Here is an 18,457-nt window from a genome sequence, read left to right as displayed (position 1 = left end):
AGCATCACTTCTTTGTTCCAAATGCCTATCCAAATCATTTTGAATATTCAGAGCATAAGTAATGTTTTTGCTAAATGATTAACAAAAACAGCTGTCTTAACTTCTTGCATCAAAGCAATTGCAGAAGCAGTGGCACTGGTTATTAATGTAATCAAAGCTGTTATACTGGCAATAATCAAGCCCACTACCCTCTTGCTTCTTCCTAAATCTTGACTCACTTCTTCCAATATTTGTAGGCTTTGTTCAAATACCAAGGTCCTGTTATACTCACAGGCAAAACAAAAGCTGGTTGATAGACTATCATAACAGACACGCCAGATTTTGATACATTAACACAATTAGAAAGTGTAATAATTGACACGACTTACATTAGATACCATGGAAGAAACAAAGGTGATTTTAACATGACCAATTAGTAAAAGATTAGGAGACTTAACACATGCACTAACTCTTGTTCAAAATCCAGATCCTGCCTCAATTTTGTCTATTTCTAACGTAACTTCATAGAGAGCTGTAGCTAACTTCCAAATATGCCATTGAAAATAACCTGATTCAAACTGCCAAAAACCTATGGACATCTTCTTTTGTCCAGTGTTTGATTGATTCCCAGACCAATCAATAATTCACATATTGTTGTAAATATTAAACCACATTGGGGGTTGAATATAAACATTCTTTCCATCTAACAATTTTGTTAAATGTCAGGTCCACATTCTCTGTGGGTTCAGATCCACAAGGTCATATCTCATGAGGATCAGGGCAGATCCCTCATAAGTTAGGCATGCTCATCTCTACGCTTTGAGTTACAGTTTGTCAAATGTTTCTCTTCCAAATTTGAGTGAACCCAGAAATACACCCATCATTCATACTTTCTTCGTAAAGCAAACAGGAATCCCATCACCAAATGCATTAAAAGTCATGGTCTTATTATTAGTTGACTCATTTGTCCAAGGAGATCTAGAGTATTATTACTGGTCACGAGAATCTCTGGTCTGGACCACACTGCTGGATGTATCTGGTGGATTTAGAATATACGTCCAGTAGACTTCAGTGCATACAGGAACCAGCATCATCATCAGTAAGGGAATCAGCAGGAACATGGGCTAGCTCCACTGCTTGTACCAGCCTTTCTGGCAGCCACTGCACTCCATCTCCTCCTGTGAAAAACACGAACATAACCTCATCCCCATATGAGTACAGGGTCGGGTCCATGACATTGGCCTGTCATAGAATCCTTCCACTTCACTAAAGCATATGTAGTGGAAGTGTGAAGATGCCAAAAATGCTCAGCAGCTGTTTGTCCATGAACATCCAAATTTAAAATAAAAGAGCATGATTTAAATAGTTTGTACTGTGCAGGGATATAATTCCCCCTTTTTTATTTTATGAAGATATTGTTTTAAAGTTCTATGGGCTCATTCCATAATACCTTGTCCTTGAGGGTTATAAGGAATCCCAGTAGTGTGGATAATATTTAATTGTTAACAGAATATCACAAATGTTCAACTGTAATAGCCAGTTCCATTATCTGTTTTAATCTGATTTGGAACACCCAGCACAGAGAACCAACATAGGCAATGAGTAATTACATTTTTAGTTGCTTCTCCTGTTAAAACAGTTGCAACAAGAAAGCCTGAGAAAGTGTCAATAGTCACATGTACGAATTTTAATTTTCCAAAATCAGAAATATGAGTAACATCTATCTGCAATAATTGATTAGGTATAAGTCCTCAACGACTAAAACCATTTTGTGGTATAGGAAGAAATTGAGGACATTCAGGACAAGCCTTTACAATTTGATATGCACATTCTCTACAAATACCAAATTGTCTCAAGCTATTACTATTGTGATATTGTAAAGAATGAGATTGTTTGTCTAATTGTTCCTGTGTAAGGCCTATAATCTGCTTGGTATACAAATCTGCTGTGGCATTGCCCTCACTAAGGGATCCAGGAAATCCAGTATGAGCTCTTAGATGTCCTATAAAGTAAAGAAACGTACTTTCTCTCAAATTGAGGTGTATTTGCATAAATAATTGCAAATTTTGAGAATTAGCAGTTCTAAAAATGGAACAGTTTCAAGCAATTGTAAACCAAATATTCTTGCCAACTCCCTAGAAGTGGCACCAAAAGCTCTCCACATTTGGTAGCATTTTTTCTGTTTCTATTTTGTGGAATAGCTTGAGGAGGATTAGTATTAGCTCTTCTTTGAAAGTCTGGTAGAACTCTGCACTAAACCCAGCTGTCTCTGGGCTTTTTTTTTTTTTTCAGTTTGTTTTGTTTTGTTTTGTTTTGTTTTGCTGTTTTTTGGTTGGTAGACTTAATGACTGCTTTTATTTCCTTAGGGGTTATAGGGTTGTTTAAATAATTTTCTTGATCTTGATTTAACTTTGATAATTGCTATCCATCTAGAAAATCATCTGTTTCTTTAAGATTTTCCAATTTTGTGGAGTACAGGCTTTTGAAGTAAGATCTAAGGGTTCTTTAAATTTCCTTAATGTCTGTTATGTCTCCCTTTTCATTTCTGATTTTATTTGGATATTGTCTCTCTGTCTTTTTGTTAGTTTGGCTAAGTGTTTTTCTATCTTGTTGATTTTCTCAAGGAACCATCTTTTGGTGTTGTTGACTCTTTGTATTGTTTTCTTTATCTCTCACTGATTAATTTCATCCCTGATTTTGATTATTTCCTACCTTTTACTCCTCTGTTGTGTGCTTGCTTCTTTTTTCCTAGCGCTTTCAGGTGTACTTTTAAATTATTGATGTGAGAATTTTCTAATTTCCTTATGAAGGCACTTAGTGCTATGAACTTTCCTTTTACCACTGATTTCATTGTGTCCTGTAAATTTGGGTATGTTGTCCTCTCATTTTCATTGAATTCTAGAAATTCTTTCATTTCTTTCTTATTTCTTCCTTGACCCAGAGATAATTGAGTAGAGAGTTGATCAGTTTCCAGGAGTATGTAGGCTTTCTGAAGTTTCTGTTATTGTTGAAGTCCAGCTTTAATCCACAGTTGCCTGATACAATACAAGGCATTATTTCTTGATGGCTTTATGACCTACTATATGGTCAATTTTGGAGAAGGATCCATGAGGTGCTAAGAAAAAGGTGTATTCTTATGTGTTTGGGTGAAATATTCTATAGAAGTTAGATCCATTTGATTCATAATATCTATTAGTTTCATTCTCTGTTTAGTTTTCATGAACTTTTAGTTGATAAGAATGCGTTGTTGAAGTCTCCCACTATTAATGTATGGGTTTCAATGTGTGATTTAAGCTTTAACAATGTTTAGCAATGTTTCTTCTATAAATTCAGAGCCCCTTGTGTTTGGGCCATAGCTTTTCAGAATTGAAATATCATCTTGGTATACCAATTTTTCCTTTGATGTTTATGAAGTGTCCTTCCCTGTCTCTTTTGATTAATTTTGTTTGAAAGTCTATTTTAGTAGATATTAGATGGCTACTACAGCTTGCTTCTTTTGCTTGGAAAATGTTTTTCCAGCCCTTTACTCTGAGGTAATATTTATCTTTATTCCTGAGGTGTGTTTTCTTCTCTGCAATAGAATAATGGATCCTGTTTTCTCATCATTCTGTTAGCCGGTGTCTAACACAGGAATTGAGTCCATTAATGGTGAAAGATATTAATGGCCAACGATTGCTAATACCTGTTATTGTAATGTTAGTGGTGTGTGTGTGTGTGTGTGTGTGTGTGTGTATGTGTGTGTGTGTGTGTGTGTTCCTTGTTTTTGTTGGTATGGAATTACTTCTTTCCTTTGTTTTCTTAGATGTAGTTATCCTTCTTGAGTTGGAGTTTTCCTTCTAGTATTTCCTATAAGACTGAATGTGTGGCTAGACATTGTTTGAATGTGGATTCAACAATTTTGTTTTCTCCATCTATGATGATTGAGAGTTTTGTGGGTATAATAGTCTAGGTTGACATCTGTAGGGTTTTTTTTAAGAGGTTGCAAGGTATCTGTCCAGTCTCTTCTAGTTTTTAGAGTCTCTGTTGAGAAGGTGGGTGTAATTTTTTTTTTTTTTTTTTTTTTGGTGTTTAGAAAAAAATATATATATATTTTATTAACTTGAGTATTTCTTATTTACATTTCTAATGTTATTCCCTTTCCGGTTTCAGGCCAACATCCCCCTAACCCCTTCCCCTCCCCTTCTTTATGGGTGTTCCCCTCCCCATCATCCCTCCATTACCGCCCTCCCCCCAACAGTCACATTCACTGGGGGTTCAGTCTTAGCAGGACCCAGGGCTTCCCCTTCCACTGGTGCTCTTACTAGGCTATTCATTGCTACCTATGAGGTCAGAGTCCAGGGTCAGTCCTTGCATAGCCTTTGGGTAGTGGCTTAGTCCCTGGAAGCTCTGGTTGCTTGTCATTGTTGTTCATATGGGGGTCTCAAGCCAGGTGGGTGTAATTCTAATAGGCCTTTGTATGTTACCTGGCCTTCCCCTTTTCCCTTTTTAATATTTCTTTGTTATGTAGATTATATGTTTTGATTATTATGTGGTAGGAAAATTTTATTTTATTTGGTTCAGTCCGATTGGTGTTCTATAAATTTATTGTATGTTTATAGGCATCTCTATCTTTTGGTTGGGGAAGTTTTCTTCCATGATTTTGTTGAAAATATTTTCTGGACCTTTAAACTTCTTCTGTTCCTATTATTCTTAGGTTTGATCTTTTCATAGTGTCCCAGATTTCCTGGATGTTTTTGGTCAGAAACTTTTTAGATTTAACATTTTCTTTGACTGATATATCAGTGTCTTCTATTGTATCTTCTATTCCTAAGATTCTGTCTTCCATCTCCTGTATTCTATTGGTGATGCTTGAAACTGTTGTTCCTGTTTTTTTCCCTAGGTTTTCCATCTCCAGGATTCCTTCAGTTTGTGTTTTCTTTGTTGCTTCTATTTCTACTTTCTGGTCTTGCACAGTTTGATTTATTTCCTTCACCTGTTTAATGTATTTCTTTAAGGGATTTATTCATTTCCTCTTTAAAGGTCTCTATCATCTTTATAAGCAAGATCATTTTCTTGTGCTTGGGTTGTGTTACGATATCCAGAGCTTGCTGTAGTAGGGTATCTGTGCTCTGATTGTCATATTGCAAAGGCTTTTGTTGATTGTGTTCTCTTGAGGCCATTAGCAATTTGGATGGCTTTGGTCTCTGGATGTTGTTCCTGTTGTAGTAGGTATTGGGGTGAAGAGAGGGGGTTTAAGATCAATGATTCTGGTGTGGCAGGCCTCTTCTGGGTATCCTTGGGCTGTATGATTCCTGATCAGCAGGTCTGATGAAGGTGGGCCAAGAGGTGGTAGGAGAATGGAAGTCTGCCAGGAATACTCAGACTGCTCAGAACAGCTTGGGTGCCCCAGAGGACTCAGTGGGCAAGGAAGATGGGTGATGGGAGGGAATCTAACATGTATTGTTCAGGATCCACAGGTCTGATGAAGGACAGGAGAAAGAGGTCTGCTGAGGATCCCTAGCTGAACTTTCCTACCTCCATCCATTAACCTGTGAAATTTATTTTCATATTTTTTAGCATTTGAATAATAATTCAATTGTATAAATGTACCATATTTCTTTCTTCATTCTTCAGTTGATGGACATCTAGGCCATTTTCAATTTCTGGCTACTATGAATAGAACACATGGATAAGCAAGTGTCTCCATAGTAGGATATAGGGTCCTTTGGGTGTATGCCCAAGTTAAGTATATATGAATCTTGAGGTAGATCTTTTCCTAGCTTCCTGAGAAATTGTAGTTGTGCAAATTTGCACTCCCATTAGCAATGAATATGTGTTTGCCTTTTCCCACATCCTCACCAACATCAGCTGTATCACAGGGATATTTTCTCAGTTAAGAGTCTCTCTTTCCAAATAACTTTACCCTGCATCAAATTGAAATAAAGAAAAAAATTGACCCCACTCAATTTCATAAATACATTACTATTGAACCCTAACCTTCTCATTCTTGCTCGTCCCTATTATCTCATTATTCATATTATAATATAAAACTTTTTTTAAAAAAATCCCACAGTCTTTGTAAATTCAAACACTTAAACATGTCTTTTTAAAATACCTAAGATTCCAAAGTCTCTTAATTGTGGTTTCCTGTTAAAACCAAATATAAATTTAATATTTTCTTATTCCAAGAAGGGTAAATCAGGGCTCTGTCACAATCAGATCAAAGCAAACCCAAAATCCAACAATGTAAAGCTCATTGTCACGTTTCTATGACGCACAGTCTTCTGGTCTGTTTTGTCTCAGCACAAACAGTATCTTATAGTTTTAATCTGACTTCACAGATCCTGCTACCTTTGTCATCATTCCACGGCACTAGCATCTCCAATACTTTGGGGTCTCCAATGAAACTGAGCTGCACCTTCTGGGCTTTCTTTGGGGACTCTCATCTGCCATTTTGTGCCAAGCTTCAGCAGCCTAAACACAATGAGATACCCAGCCCATTCTTAGCCTCTGCTCATCCCCAACATGGTTCACCGAGATGGGAGGCAGAAAGTGCCTATGATTCTTCAGTTTCCTAGTTTTACAGTCTTAACAATATGAGGAAATGATAGTGCTTGAGTTGTCCTGGAAGGTTGTAGTTCTGCTGGTTTCTGAATGTGCTTAACATGAATGAATTTGTCTTCTTTTACAAGGAGAGCAAGAGTTGCATTCTGGAGTTGACTGCTCATGGCACGCACTGTTAGAGAATGCTCATTGGCACTTATTTTCTTGTTCATGTGGCTGTTGATTAAAGCAAATATAGGTAAGATATAAACTAGTCTGTGAAAGGAACTGCAGTTTAAATTCTCAGGTACAAACAAATCACACATTGTGGTAAGTATTCCAAGTGGATTTTGTAGTCAGTCTTTTAACATTTAATGGATAAATCTGGCTCTGTAGTATCACCTTATTTGGTTTGATATAATATCAATACATAATCATGAATTTACTCTTAAGAAACTGCCTAAGAAATGTGAAGCATAATAGATGCACGTTTTATATTAAGGTATATTTTAGAACCAGAAGATGCCTAGCAGGTAAAGACCCTTGCTGTGCAAGTCTAACCACTTGAATTTGATCCTGTGAACCCATATATTCTAACCTCCATAAAAGTTCTGTGGCATAATATAAATAAGAAATAAAATTAAAACCTAATTTGTGAAGCCCCTTTCAGCTTCCCAAGTGCTTGGATTATAGAACTATGCCTGGCTTCTGATTTTCATCCATGATGCCAATTCAAAACACTTCTGAGCCTTTGAGTATTTATATTGCTTATAAAATGATGTTACTAGTTGTACATGATACAGCTGATATATTAAGAGATGAAAATATTTCTAGATATGCTTCTAAAGTCATAAAAATTCTTTCTTTTTTCTTAATATATTTATTAAAATGAGCATTTTAAGTCACAAAGGTGATAGTACACATGTGATTTATCCTGGAAAGCTCTCCTTGAGTGGTTTGGTGTGAAATCCGCATCTGGAAAAGTTCCAAGAGAGATTTGGAACTGCATTCCAGAATGTTCTTTCACTGTTGTTTTCTTCCTACTTTCCTCTTGTGATTATGATTATAGCATGGATGTTTTCAGAAGAGCATATATTTAATTAAAATATACTTCAGTATGAATGTCTTCTGTTCTCTAGCATCACCAATGCCACTGGAGCAAAGTACGTTATTATTAGTAGTTCTATAATGTGATGAGTTTTAATTTTACCCTGCTAGGGGGATTGAACAAACTTTTCCTCGAAAATAGATGTCTTCTTTCCAGCTGAGTTTTGTATTTGTCTCTTCCTGCAGATGTGTGCAAGCTTGGCACCGTGACTGTCCAGCCTGCCCCTGTGATTCCACTTGGGTCAACTGCCAATATTTCCTGCTCTCTGAATCCCAAACAAGGCTGTTCGCATTATCCTCATTCTAACGAATTAATCCTCTTAAAGTTTGTCAATGATGTCCTTGTCGAAAAACTCCATGGCAAAAAAGTCCACGGCCACCCTAGTCATTCCTCCATATTTCAAGTCACCAACCTGTCTCTTGGTATGACTCTGTTTGTCTGCAAGCTAAACTGTAGCAACTCTCAAAAGACACAACCAGTGCCAGTGTGTGGAGTGGAGATCTCAGTTGGTGGTGAGCATTCCTTTCTGAACTCTTAGGAAGTGGCAATTTGTGTGTGTGTGTGTGTGTGTGTGTGTGTGTGTGTGTGTGTGTGTGTGTGTGTGTGTGTATCTGTCTGTCTGTCTGTGTCTGTGTCTCTGTGTATGTTTCTCATGATGTCAATAGAAACCCAAGCAAGCACCAGACAGATTTCTTTGTTCTCCTATAACATTAATTATTTTTGTCATGAGAGCAGCAAGAGAATCTCAGTGTGAAAAGTCCAGAAATCAACAGAATTAGGATTTTACTCAGCAACTGAGTCTATCCATAACTCTTGGCTTCACTCTCTCTTACTTGTTCTCCTTCTTCCTTCCCTCTTTCTCTGACCATCAGGGACATTTGCTTACTTGCTGCCCCTGTTTCTCTGCCAATAGATCATCATATATTGGGGATATTGATTCAAAGCTACAAGCTCTTAAAGAGCTGGAGGAGTGTCTCTTCCAACCCTTAGAACTCAGGCTGGCAACAAGCAGCTGAATGGCCCCTCTTCCTTGCTCACTGCACAGCAGGGAATCTTCCATCTCTACTGCTCCTGATGAGTGGTTGTCACACTTTAGAGAGGTTAAAAGGAACTACCACCATCCTTAGGGTCCTTTCCTGGAAGTTTGCCCATTTGCAAAGCTGATAAGCTAATCCTTCAAGAAGAGAGCTGAGAGAAAAGGAGTTAAAAAATATAGTTAATGAATCATTTAGTATTGGAGTAGATCTAGAAAAGTGCCATTAGTCTCACCATTTTGCAAACAACATAATGTATACTTAAAATAAGCTAACAGAGTACCAGCTGGTAACAACATCGCATAGGATCACTGTTATAAATGTGATCTATAGACTGAAATACCACTATGTATACATGATGGTACCACATAATAATGTTACTAAGCAGGCAATAGCCCTAGCAGAAAATACTGCAGACTTTTTGGTCATTTAAGGACATTCCCAGGAGGCGCACATAGGACTATGATAGTGAGAAATGGGAAAAAGCATTTACCTAGCTCCCCAGTAGTCCATGTTTATCCAATAGAAACTCTTTTATGCCTTGCATGGTTGGTCCCTCCAGGTAGCCGCTGAGATTTTCAGGAGGTATATATGCCTAAATAAATGTTTATAAGGAAATGCTTATTATTTTAGCAAAAGGAATATTTATTATTTTATTAAATAAAGCCATGAGAGCTATATATTGCTTTAATCATTCAATAAATGAAATTAAATACTGAGATGTTAACTTGTCCAAGGCCACATGCACTCAGTTACAGCATTGGAAGAGATGGGAGGATTTTGCAGTGTGCGTTTTTTATCTTGCCTGCATGAGAGTCTCAGTACTGTAGTAAAACGGGATGGCTAAGCAGCTAAACATTTTCTCAAAATCCTCCATTAATTCTGTTCTTGCAGAGCACCTGGATTCAAGTCTCAGCACCCACATGGAGGTTCACACCAATCTCAATCTGGAACTCCAGCAACACACTATTTTGCACTTTGTAGGCATCAGGCACACAAATGATGCCTGAATATACACGAAGGCAAAACAGCCATATGCAATTTAAAAATACATTGTTTTAAAATAGACACCTTCCCTTGTATACCTTTGTTTTGACAGCTAAGCCTAGGCCTGGCCTATGTAATCTGTAAACATCCATATGCATAAGAAATAATCTATACCTGATCATAAAGTACTCCAAGTGATACAATGTCTCGGCAGCCCATTTCATGTGCATGGACAGAAAGACAGTTTCTTTAAATTGACATCAGTAGAGATTTGTTTTTATTTGTTTGTTTGTTTTTGTTTGTTGAGACAGAAACAAACTATGTAGCTTTGGATGTCCTTGAATTCATAATCCTCCTACATTAGCATCATGAGTGAGGGAATTACAGATGGGTACCACCATGCCTGTCTTAAAGTTTTCTAAGAATGCGTTGATATTCCTCTCAGAAGTTTGTGTTTCCAAAAAGTGGTAGAATTATTGCTTGCCAGCCACATTTAGACCAAACCCTGATTCTGCCCTTCAAAGTTTTATACTGTGGGCCAAATAGTTTGCCTGTCTTGGTTTCCTCTTTACTAATATGAAAAATAATCTTACTTTATGGAGTGCTCTGGCTGAGGACTGCCTATAACACACCTGGCATGGGGCTTAAGTTACAGAAAGTGATCAGTATTCATCACTATTGCTTTAATTATTAGAGAAAATGTGTGCCTTGAGAGCAAATATGAACTTGATAGAATATGGCTTCAACTAGATTTGTGGGACATGTGGAAGACACTATCAATATACTGACAAACAATGGCACTGTGGTCTTGATGTCACCTGTGGACTATTTCTAACATCAAATCTTGCTCTTCCTTTTCAAAGTTGCTCCAGAGTCACCTCAAAGCATATCGTGTGTCCAGAAAGGAGAGCACGGAACTGTGGCCTGCTCCTGGAACTCTGGGAAAGTTACTTATCTGAAAACCTATTACACTTTACAGTGAGTAAAGCACTTTGTGGCTGTTTTGTGTATATTCTCTTACATGACTTTCAGCAATATCAAATGCTTTTATTATTTGCCAAGAAGCAGCAATAGATAGCTTGCCTAAAAATGTAAATATTGTTCCCAAGTGTCTGTCAATGAGGGCTGCCTCGGCGGTTTGAACTGTGAGCCCTGATATCTTGGCTCTATATTCTCATTCAAAGATTTCTTCAGATCGCCCAAGGCCTTGGCTAAGATAGTTTTCCTGCAACCAGGAAACCTATCCACCTTGGAGGAATTGCTTTTTAAAATACAGTTTGCTGATGTCAGAGTCTACAAGAAGAGGGAATACGGGAGCCTCTCTTCTTGGTATATATCTCATAATCTCATCACTGGCTCAGCTGTCTCTAGGCAAGCATGAGATAGAAAAGGCAGTGGGACCATGATTGGATCCTTCTACCTACAGTATGGACATTCTGTGAGCTCACACATTTCCACTCAATCTTAAGTCAGATGCTCACAGGTCTTTTGGATAAAGGTTAGAACTGCCCTGAGGAGCCATGATGACTGCCATGGTTTAGAGAATTGTATAGGGTAGGCAAAATGTCCCTCTATATAAACACTCATTTAAAAAGATTTCAGTTGTACCAAAAAATGGGGTAAGGAGGAAACATGGCTCTCTATCCATAAGAACAGAATTCAGGAATTCCCACAATATATCCTCTAGCAGCCTTAAAACATCTGTCTGGAATTTTTGATGTTAGAACATTTTGTTCTTTTGTAGTTTTTGCAGGAAGCAGCATGAAAGTATATTGCTAAACACAGTTTTGTTTTGGTTGCAGGTTAACTGGACCAAACAATGTGACCTATCAGAACCAGTGTTATTCTGACAATCGTCAGAATTGTAGTCGTCTGGATCTTGGGATCAATCTGACCCCTGATTTAGCTGAATCCAGGTTCATAGTCCGTGTTACTGCCACCAATGATCTTGGAAATTCTTCTTCACTTCTGCATACATTCACATTCTTGGACATAGGTAAATTCTACTACAACTATTCAGCGTCATTCACTGGCACATAAAAATTATTTTTTTAAAACTCATTCAAATCTTCCATACATAGTTATTTTAAAGGAAATAAGAGCTAATGGAAAGTAACTAAAAGCTGCAGACAAAGTACAAGACTATTCTGATGCATGTAAAAGAAGGGCTGGCCTGTAGCCACATAGAAGTGCAACCAAATGGGACTTTCAGACTCATTCCCTTAGAGAAATAAGAGTTTCTCACTTATTCCCATGTCAGAAGCAGCTGCCAGTGACACCACTGACTGAAGAGTCCAGATGGCTCTCCATCCCGCTGGCTAACCCCACTGTGTACACTGCTCATATAATATGCCAAGATACAAAAGCATCTGCTGTAAGAATGCTAGCCTCTACCCCTCGCCTCTGGGAACTGTAAGGAGCCAGTGCCAGCACCTGAACAGGAGAATTGGCCTAGTAAATTAGAAGCCAATCTCAAGTGTCCCACTTTATAACCATCCGGGTGGGCCTGAGTGTCTTTCTGTGCTGCCTGTAGTTCCTTCTCACGCCACGTCTCTCCTTACTATTAGCGTACCTGTTGGCTCTTCACCGCTCTCCCTGTCCACCTTCTGTCTCTTTAAAAACTGTTCATGACTGCACCACCATCCTTCCCTTTGTTCTTTTTCCATTTTTCCAGAACTTTCCTAACCTTTTTTCTTGAGCATCATCACTTGCCACCTTTGCCTTCGCAGTCACTGGCATATTGGTTTTCTTTAAATCTATTAAATGGAGTCAACAAATCTTTTTTTTTTTGTGAATATTAGATTGGGTTAGGGGCAATTATTTCAATGGCTGAGTAGTGAAACCATATTTTTTTTTCTGGAGCTGAGGACTGAACCCAGGGCCTTGCGCTTGCTAGGTGAGCGCTCTACCACTGAGCTAAATCCCCAACCCGAAACTATATTTTTATTTACTTTTTTTATTTACTTTTTACTTTTTCACTTTACATCCTGCTCACTACCCCCCTCCCAGTCACTGCCCCCCCCAACAATCTTTCCTCCATTCCCCCATCTTCTTCTCCTCTGAGTGGGTTGGGGCACCCCTGGGAATCACCTCACCCTGGCACTCCAAGTATCTTTCAGGCTAGGGACTTCCTTTTCCACTGCGGCCACACAAGGCAACCCAGCCAGAAGAACATATCCAAATACAGGCAACAGCTTTGGGATAGCCCCCATTTCAACTGTTCAGGACCTACATAAAGGCCAAGCTGCACATCTGCTACATTTGTGCGGGGAGGCCTAAGTCCAGCCCATGTATGGCTTTTGGTTGGTGGTTCAGAGTCTGAGAGCCTCCAGTCCAGGTTAGCTGACACTCTTGAAACCAACATTTTCAATAGCTTAAGCAATCTCTGGCCGCAAAGCCTGACTTGCACATTTTGGTTTGTCTTGGTTACTAGTGAGGCCTCTTCCTCCGTGGGACATCAGAATCAACTTTCTAAATGCTTCTGGAAGCAGATGTACACTGCAGTGGGAAGATGAGGGGCAAGTGGTACTCAATCGACTCAGATACCAGCCTCTTAACAGTACATCCTGGAATATGGTAATAGCCTTTAGAGGGATGGGAGAAAATCCATAAGAGTCCTTGACATTGTTCCACAGACTCATCTTGTCATGTCAACTAATAAGGAGTTAATAACACATCATGTGAAATCTATCAGGAAGATGTATATACCTGTCTACCTTTTAAAAAATATATGTGTACAACAGTTTCCCTGTATGTATGTGTGCCTCCTGCCCCTGGAAACCAGAAAAAGGCATCAGATCCCCGGGGGCTGGACTTGCAGATTGTTCTGAGTCACCATATAGGTGCTGGGAACCAAAACTGGGTCCTCTGCAAAAGTAGCTTGTACTCTTAATCACTGAGCCATCTCTCTGTTAAGAAATATTGGCTGGTTTGCTGCTGGCATTCGCCTGAAAAAAAAAAAAAAAAAAAAAAAACACAGCAAACCACTGAACTGAGAACAGGACCCCGTTGAAGGAATCAGAGAAAAGAACTGGAAGAGCTTGAAGGGCTCAGACCCCATATGTACAACAATGCCAAGCAACCAGAGCTTCCAGGGACTAAGCCCTACCTAAAGACTATACATGGACTGACCCTGGACTCTGACCTCATAGGTAGCAATGAATATCCTAGTAAGAGCACCAGTGGAAGGGGAAGCCCTGGGTCCCTAAGACTGAACCCCAGTGAACTAGACTGTTGGGGGAGGGCGGCAATGGGGGGAGGGTGGGGAGGGGAACACCATAAGGAAGGGAGGGGGGAGGGGATGTTTGCCCGAAACCGGAAGGGAATAACACTCAAAATGTATATAAGAAATACTCAAGTTAATAAAAAAAATGATATATGAAAAAAAAAGAAATATTGGCATTGGAGAGATGAGTCAGTGGGTAAAGTGTTTGCTGAGCAAGCACGAGGGCCTGATTTGGGCAAGTGGGGCATGGCAGCCTGTGTCTGTGACTCCAGCACTGAAGCAAGAGGATGCCTGGAGGGCATTGGTCAGCTAGCCCAGCCAGTCTGCAAGAGGCTGGTTCAGTGAGAAACTTTTTCTCAAATAAACAAACAGTGGAGAAGCAGTTGAGGAAGACACCTAGCATTGACCTCTGATCTCTACATGCATATACATGAGCGTGTAGACACACAAACATATGAGAAATATGTTGACCCCTGAGTCTGAGTTGTATTTTCATTTTTTACTTTTGTTGACATGTGTGTGTGTGTGTGTGTGTGTGTGTGTGTGTGTTGGTCAGAGAAATAACTGACAGGAATTGGTTCCCTCCTTCCACCATGGAAACCTTGATGATCAAAATCAAGTTGTCAACTTCTCAGTCAGCTCCTTTACCCATTAAGCAATCTCGTGACCTCCCAGCAGTCTTTTCTTTAGAAGGCAGGTTTGGTTGTTTGGTAGGAGGTGCTGGGAATTGAACACAAGGGCTTCCTGTGCTAGTCAATTCTTCTGCCACTGTGCTACTTCCTGATTCTTTTTTTTTTAATCGGAGCTGGGGACCGAACCCAGGGTCTTGAGCTTGCTAGGCAAGCGCTCTACCACTGAGCTAAATCCCCAACCCCTCTACTTCCTGATTCTTAAATTTTATTTTACTATTGTTACTGTTACTGTTAGTGTGTGTGTGTGTGTGTGTGTGTGTGTGTGTGTGTGTGTGTGTGTGTGTCACAGTGAGTAAGTGGAGGTTAAAGAACAACTTTTAGAAGTCAGTTCTCTCTTCCTACTGTGATTTCTAGGGATAAGATTCAGGTCACAAGGTTTGCACAGCAAGCACCTTTACCTGCTGAGCCCTTTTATAGGCCCTGAGTCTGAAGGTTTTAAGCCATAGTGTTTTGTTTCTCCTTATTCTGCTATCCCCTTCCTCAATATCCTTTTATAACATTAAAAACATATCAGAAAAGAATGTTAGAGAATGTACTCAGAGGCTTATATGCCACTAGATTTTCCCAAGAAAAGCACTTCAATTTGTATATTACACACCACACTGTGTGTGGGAGGGTGATGAGGGTACATATGTGTCATGGCATGGATGTGGAAGTCAGAATAACCCTGAGTGTCAGGGCTCACATCCCACTTTCATCCTGTTTGAGATAGGGTGTGTGTGCTGTTCACATACACATAACCCAGGCTAGCCCATACACCAGGCTAGCAACCTGTGAGCTGCTGAGATTCTCCTGTCTCCACACTTCATTCACTATAGAAGCTTAGGATTGTGCCTAGATTTACACAGGTTCTGGAAATTTGACTCAGGTCTTCACACTTTTTTCAGCAAGAGCTTACTGGCATTACCATTTTTTATAATAAAAAAATAGGACTAAATTTGAATGGTCTTTATTTCTGTTCCCTTAAAATATACTGAAATATATTCTACTAGAAATCAAGAAAATTGTCTTGTCATACCAGTGTTATGATGTGGACAAGTGGAGTACAATAGAGAGTCCTCATATTCTTCAAGAATTTTATAAAGTTCTTCAAGAATTTTATAAAGTTCTTCAAGAATTTTATAAAGTACAGTGGTTTATAATAATAGCAAAGGATTGGCTTCACATAGAGTTGATACCCAAGAGACTGTAACTAACTTTTTTTTCCCTAAAACCAGCTTTATGTCTACATTAAAATATTCATCATATTGCTAATTGTATATAATGTAGAAATTTCTCCATGTGGCTTTAAAAGCTGATATAGTTATGGACTAGGGTAATGACATATCCCTATAATCTGAGCATTTTAAAGGCTAAGAGAGAGGCTAGAGTTCCAAGCTAGCTTGGCCTGCCATGTGTGCCTGGTGCTCATGGGAGCTAGAGGAGGACAGATCCTCTGGGACTGGAATTGCAGACAAGTGTGAGCCACCATGTGAGTGCTAGGAATTGAACTGTAGTTGTCTGAAAAATCAGCTGGGACTCTTAACCACTGAGCCATCTTCCCAGCCCCCAATAGGTAGGTTATTAATCCCTAGAGATTTTTTTATTTAGAAACAATTGTATTAGGTTAACTTCCCATATTCAGTAGCCCTAACATTATTTATTCTCACTGAACGGTAGATCTGGAGAATTTAAATGGTCATCTTATCTAGTTTGCCCTTTCAGGTTAAAATTCTCTGTATGTGGATGGGGAAATGGCTCAGCAGCAGAGGACTTGGCTTTGGTACCCAGCACGCACACTGAGTGGCTCTCGACTGCTTGTAATGCCAGTTCTAACTCCTACACACACAGTCCACGTACAAACTTTCAGGTACACACATAAGCAAACACACAAAGAAATGAATAAATAAATCTTTAAAAATTCTTTATATTATCCTTTTTATTATCCTTTATGTATATGAGTTTGCACATGCTAAGGACACACTGTACCACCAAGTTACTTCCTCTTTATATCCATTTGCTACTGTAGGTACTTTATAGACTCTGCCCTGCTATTTCGTTCTATTCAAGATTTGTCACTGGAGTCTAGGAAGGGGTTGTCTGAATAGAGGAGCGATATCAGGCTCACCCTTGGCACAGTAACATCTAACAGCTGAAGTAACCCATGAAGTACTTCAGAGTGGTCAGAAGAGTGTGAATTCCCATGAAAATGCTTGCAATTTTCAGTTGTGTTTTTTTAAAAAGTATGATTGTTTTGCCTGATTTGTGTGTGTGTGTGTGTGTGTGTGTGTGTGTGTGTGTGTGTGTGTGTGTGTGTGTGTGTGTGTGTGTCACATGCCTGCTTGGTGCCTGCAGAAGCCAGAAAAGAATATCCAATCAGAACTTCTGGAACTGAAGTTGTAGATGATTGTGGGCTGCCATTAAGTCCTGGGAATCAAACTCAGGTCCTTTGGAAGAATACCCTGTATTTAGTCACTGAAGCCATCTCTCCGGTCCCAATGCTTACTGCTTTATGGGGAGGGGAGCCTTGTCTCCATGCTTTGGCCATTGCATACAGTATGCCTGTGGTGAACTCTCACCATGCTCTCTATAAGAATACACAAACATTGTATCTCAATGAAGCAAATCTCATCCAATTCAAGGTTAATGCTACAAATGCCAAAGGAAGATATGACCTGCAAGATCTGAGACCATTCACAGAATATGAATTTCAGATCTCCTCTAAGCTACATCTCTCTCGGGGAAGTTGGAGTAATTGGAGTGAGTCACTGAGAACTCGAACACCAGAGGAAGGTAGGCATCCAGAAAAAAAAAGGGGGAGGAACTGGAAGAGGCCAAGTCTTCCTTGGAGCAGACTCTTTCGGGGCATGCTGTATAGAAACTGCCCAGGAAGGTAAGTTTTATGATGCAAGAGGTTTAACAGGCACAGACAGGCCCTGCCCTTGTCTGCCATAAGTCAAGCCACCACTTTACCACTGTCCAGTTAAATTTGTTCTTACTTTTCTTACTACCTCAGTAACTGTTATTCCCCAAAGCTGTAACCAGGATTAATCTCATTTCTTTGGTAATTTATCTCTTTGGTTCTTTGAAAATTATAAATTGCAATTTTGAAACTATTTTAAGCATACTAAAATGTCTGAAAACAGTATCCTAAAATAAAAGTCATATCTAACAATGCCTCTTTTCTCCAAATGCTGAATTTTGCTTCTTCAAGCCTTCGAAGTTACACTGTTCTTTAGAGGCCTACGACCAGGAGCAGCATAATAAGTTTTGACCTAATGAATGGGTTTTTCTTTTTGGTAATTCCTAAGAAATCAGTGTCATTGAAATATAAGCAAATATTTTATTGAAACATCATATCATCATATTGAAAATGCTTTCCTTGTTCTTATTAGTTCTTTAAAAGTTTGATCAGGGGGTTGGGGATTTAGCTCAGCGGTAGAGCGCTTGCCTAGTGAGCGCAAGGCCCTGGGTTTGGTCCCCAGCTCTGAAAAAAAGAAAAAAAAAGTTTGATCAGGTTGACTCCCTCCCCCAACGTCTGCCAGATTCATAAATAACCCACACAACTATGTCCTTTTTTTCTGTTTGTTTTTAAAAAATCAAGTACAATTTGTGCTACCCATTTGTTCTAGATGTGTGGTCTTCACTGGAAGGCAGTGAATCCACCAAGAACCACCAGCTTGGAAGAAAACTGACTCTCCCTCGCCCAGCAGTTATCAACTGCCAATAGCTCCTTAGCAGGAGGTGGGCATGAGTCCTACCTCTCCATGAACTTTGTCTAGCTGGACATGCTGTCTCAACTGCTGTGAATTCAAATGTGCGTCTGCCCTGCTGTGTCTAGAAAACACTTCCCAATCAAAAAAGCCTTTGAATTCACAAGAATACTCTTGTTTTTTTTTTTAAGCACTTGTTAGTGGTACAGTATAGAACT

At 39.3% G+C, this 18,457-nt stretch overlaps 1 protein-coding gene across 1 annotated transcript in view; it reads left to right on the top strand.

Annotated features, from left to right (window-relative positions):
* Window positions 1-6,654: 6,654 nt before the first annotated feature.
* The window catches only part of Il12rb2 (interleukin 12 receptor subunit beta 2), a 66,282-nt gene continuing 54,479 nt past the window's right edge, over window positions 6,655-18,457 (top strand). Inside the window, exons 1-6 of the mRNA XM_032906387.1 lie at window positions 6,655-6,760; window positions 7,795-8,121; window positions 10,494-10,608; window positions 11,433-11,626; window positions 13,064-13,206; window positions 17,169-17,319. Coding sequence (XP_032762278.1) covers window positions 6,685-6,760; window positions 7,795-8,121; window positions 10,494-10,608; window positions 11,433-11,626; window positions 13,064-13,206; window positions 17,169-17,319 — 1,006 coding nt within the window. The 5' untranslated portion in view covers window positions 6,655-6,684. The remainder of the gene's footprint in view (window positions 6,761-7,794; window positions 8,122-10,493; window positions 10,609-11,432; window positions 11,627-13,063; window positions 13,207-17,168; window positions 17,320-18,457) is intronic.

The sequence above is a fragment of the Rattus rattus genome, chromosome 6 (genome assembly GCF_011064425.1).
Source record: "Rattus rattus isolate New Zealand chromosome 6, Rrattus_CSIRO_v1, whole genome shotgun sequence".
In the NCBI taxonomy this organism is placed as follows: domain Eukaryota; kingdom Metazoa; phylum Chordata; class Mammalia; order Rodentia; family Muridae; genus Rattus; species Rattus rattus.
The sequence above is the reverse complement of the archived record's forward strand: the minus strand, read 5'-3'. Positions and strand labels throughout refer to the sequence as shown.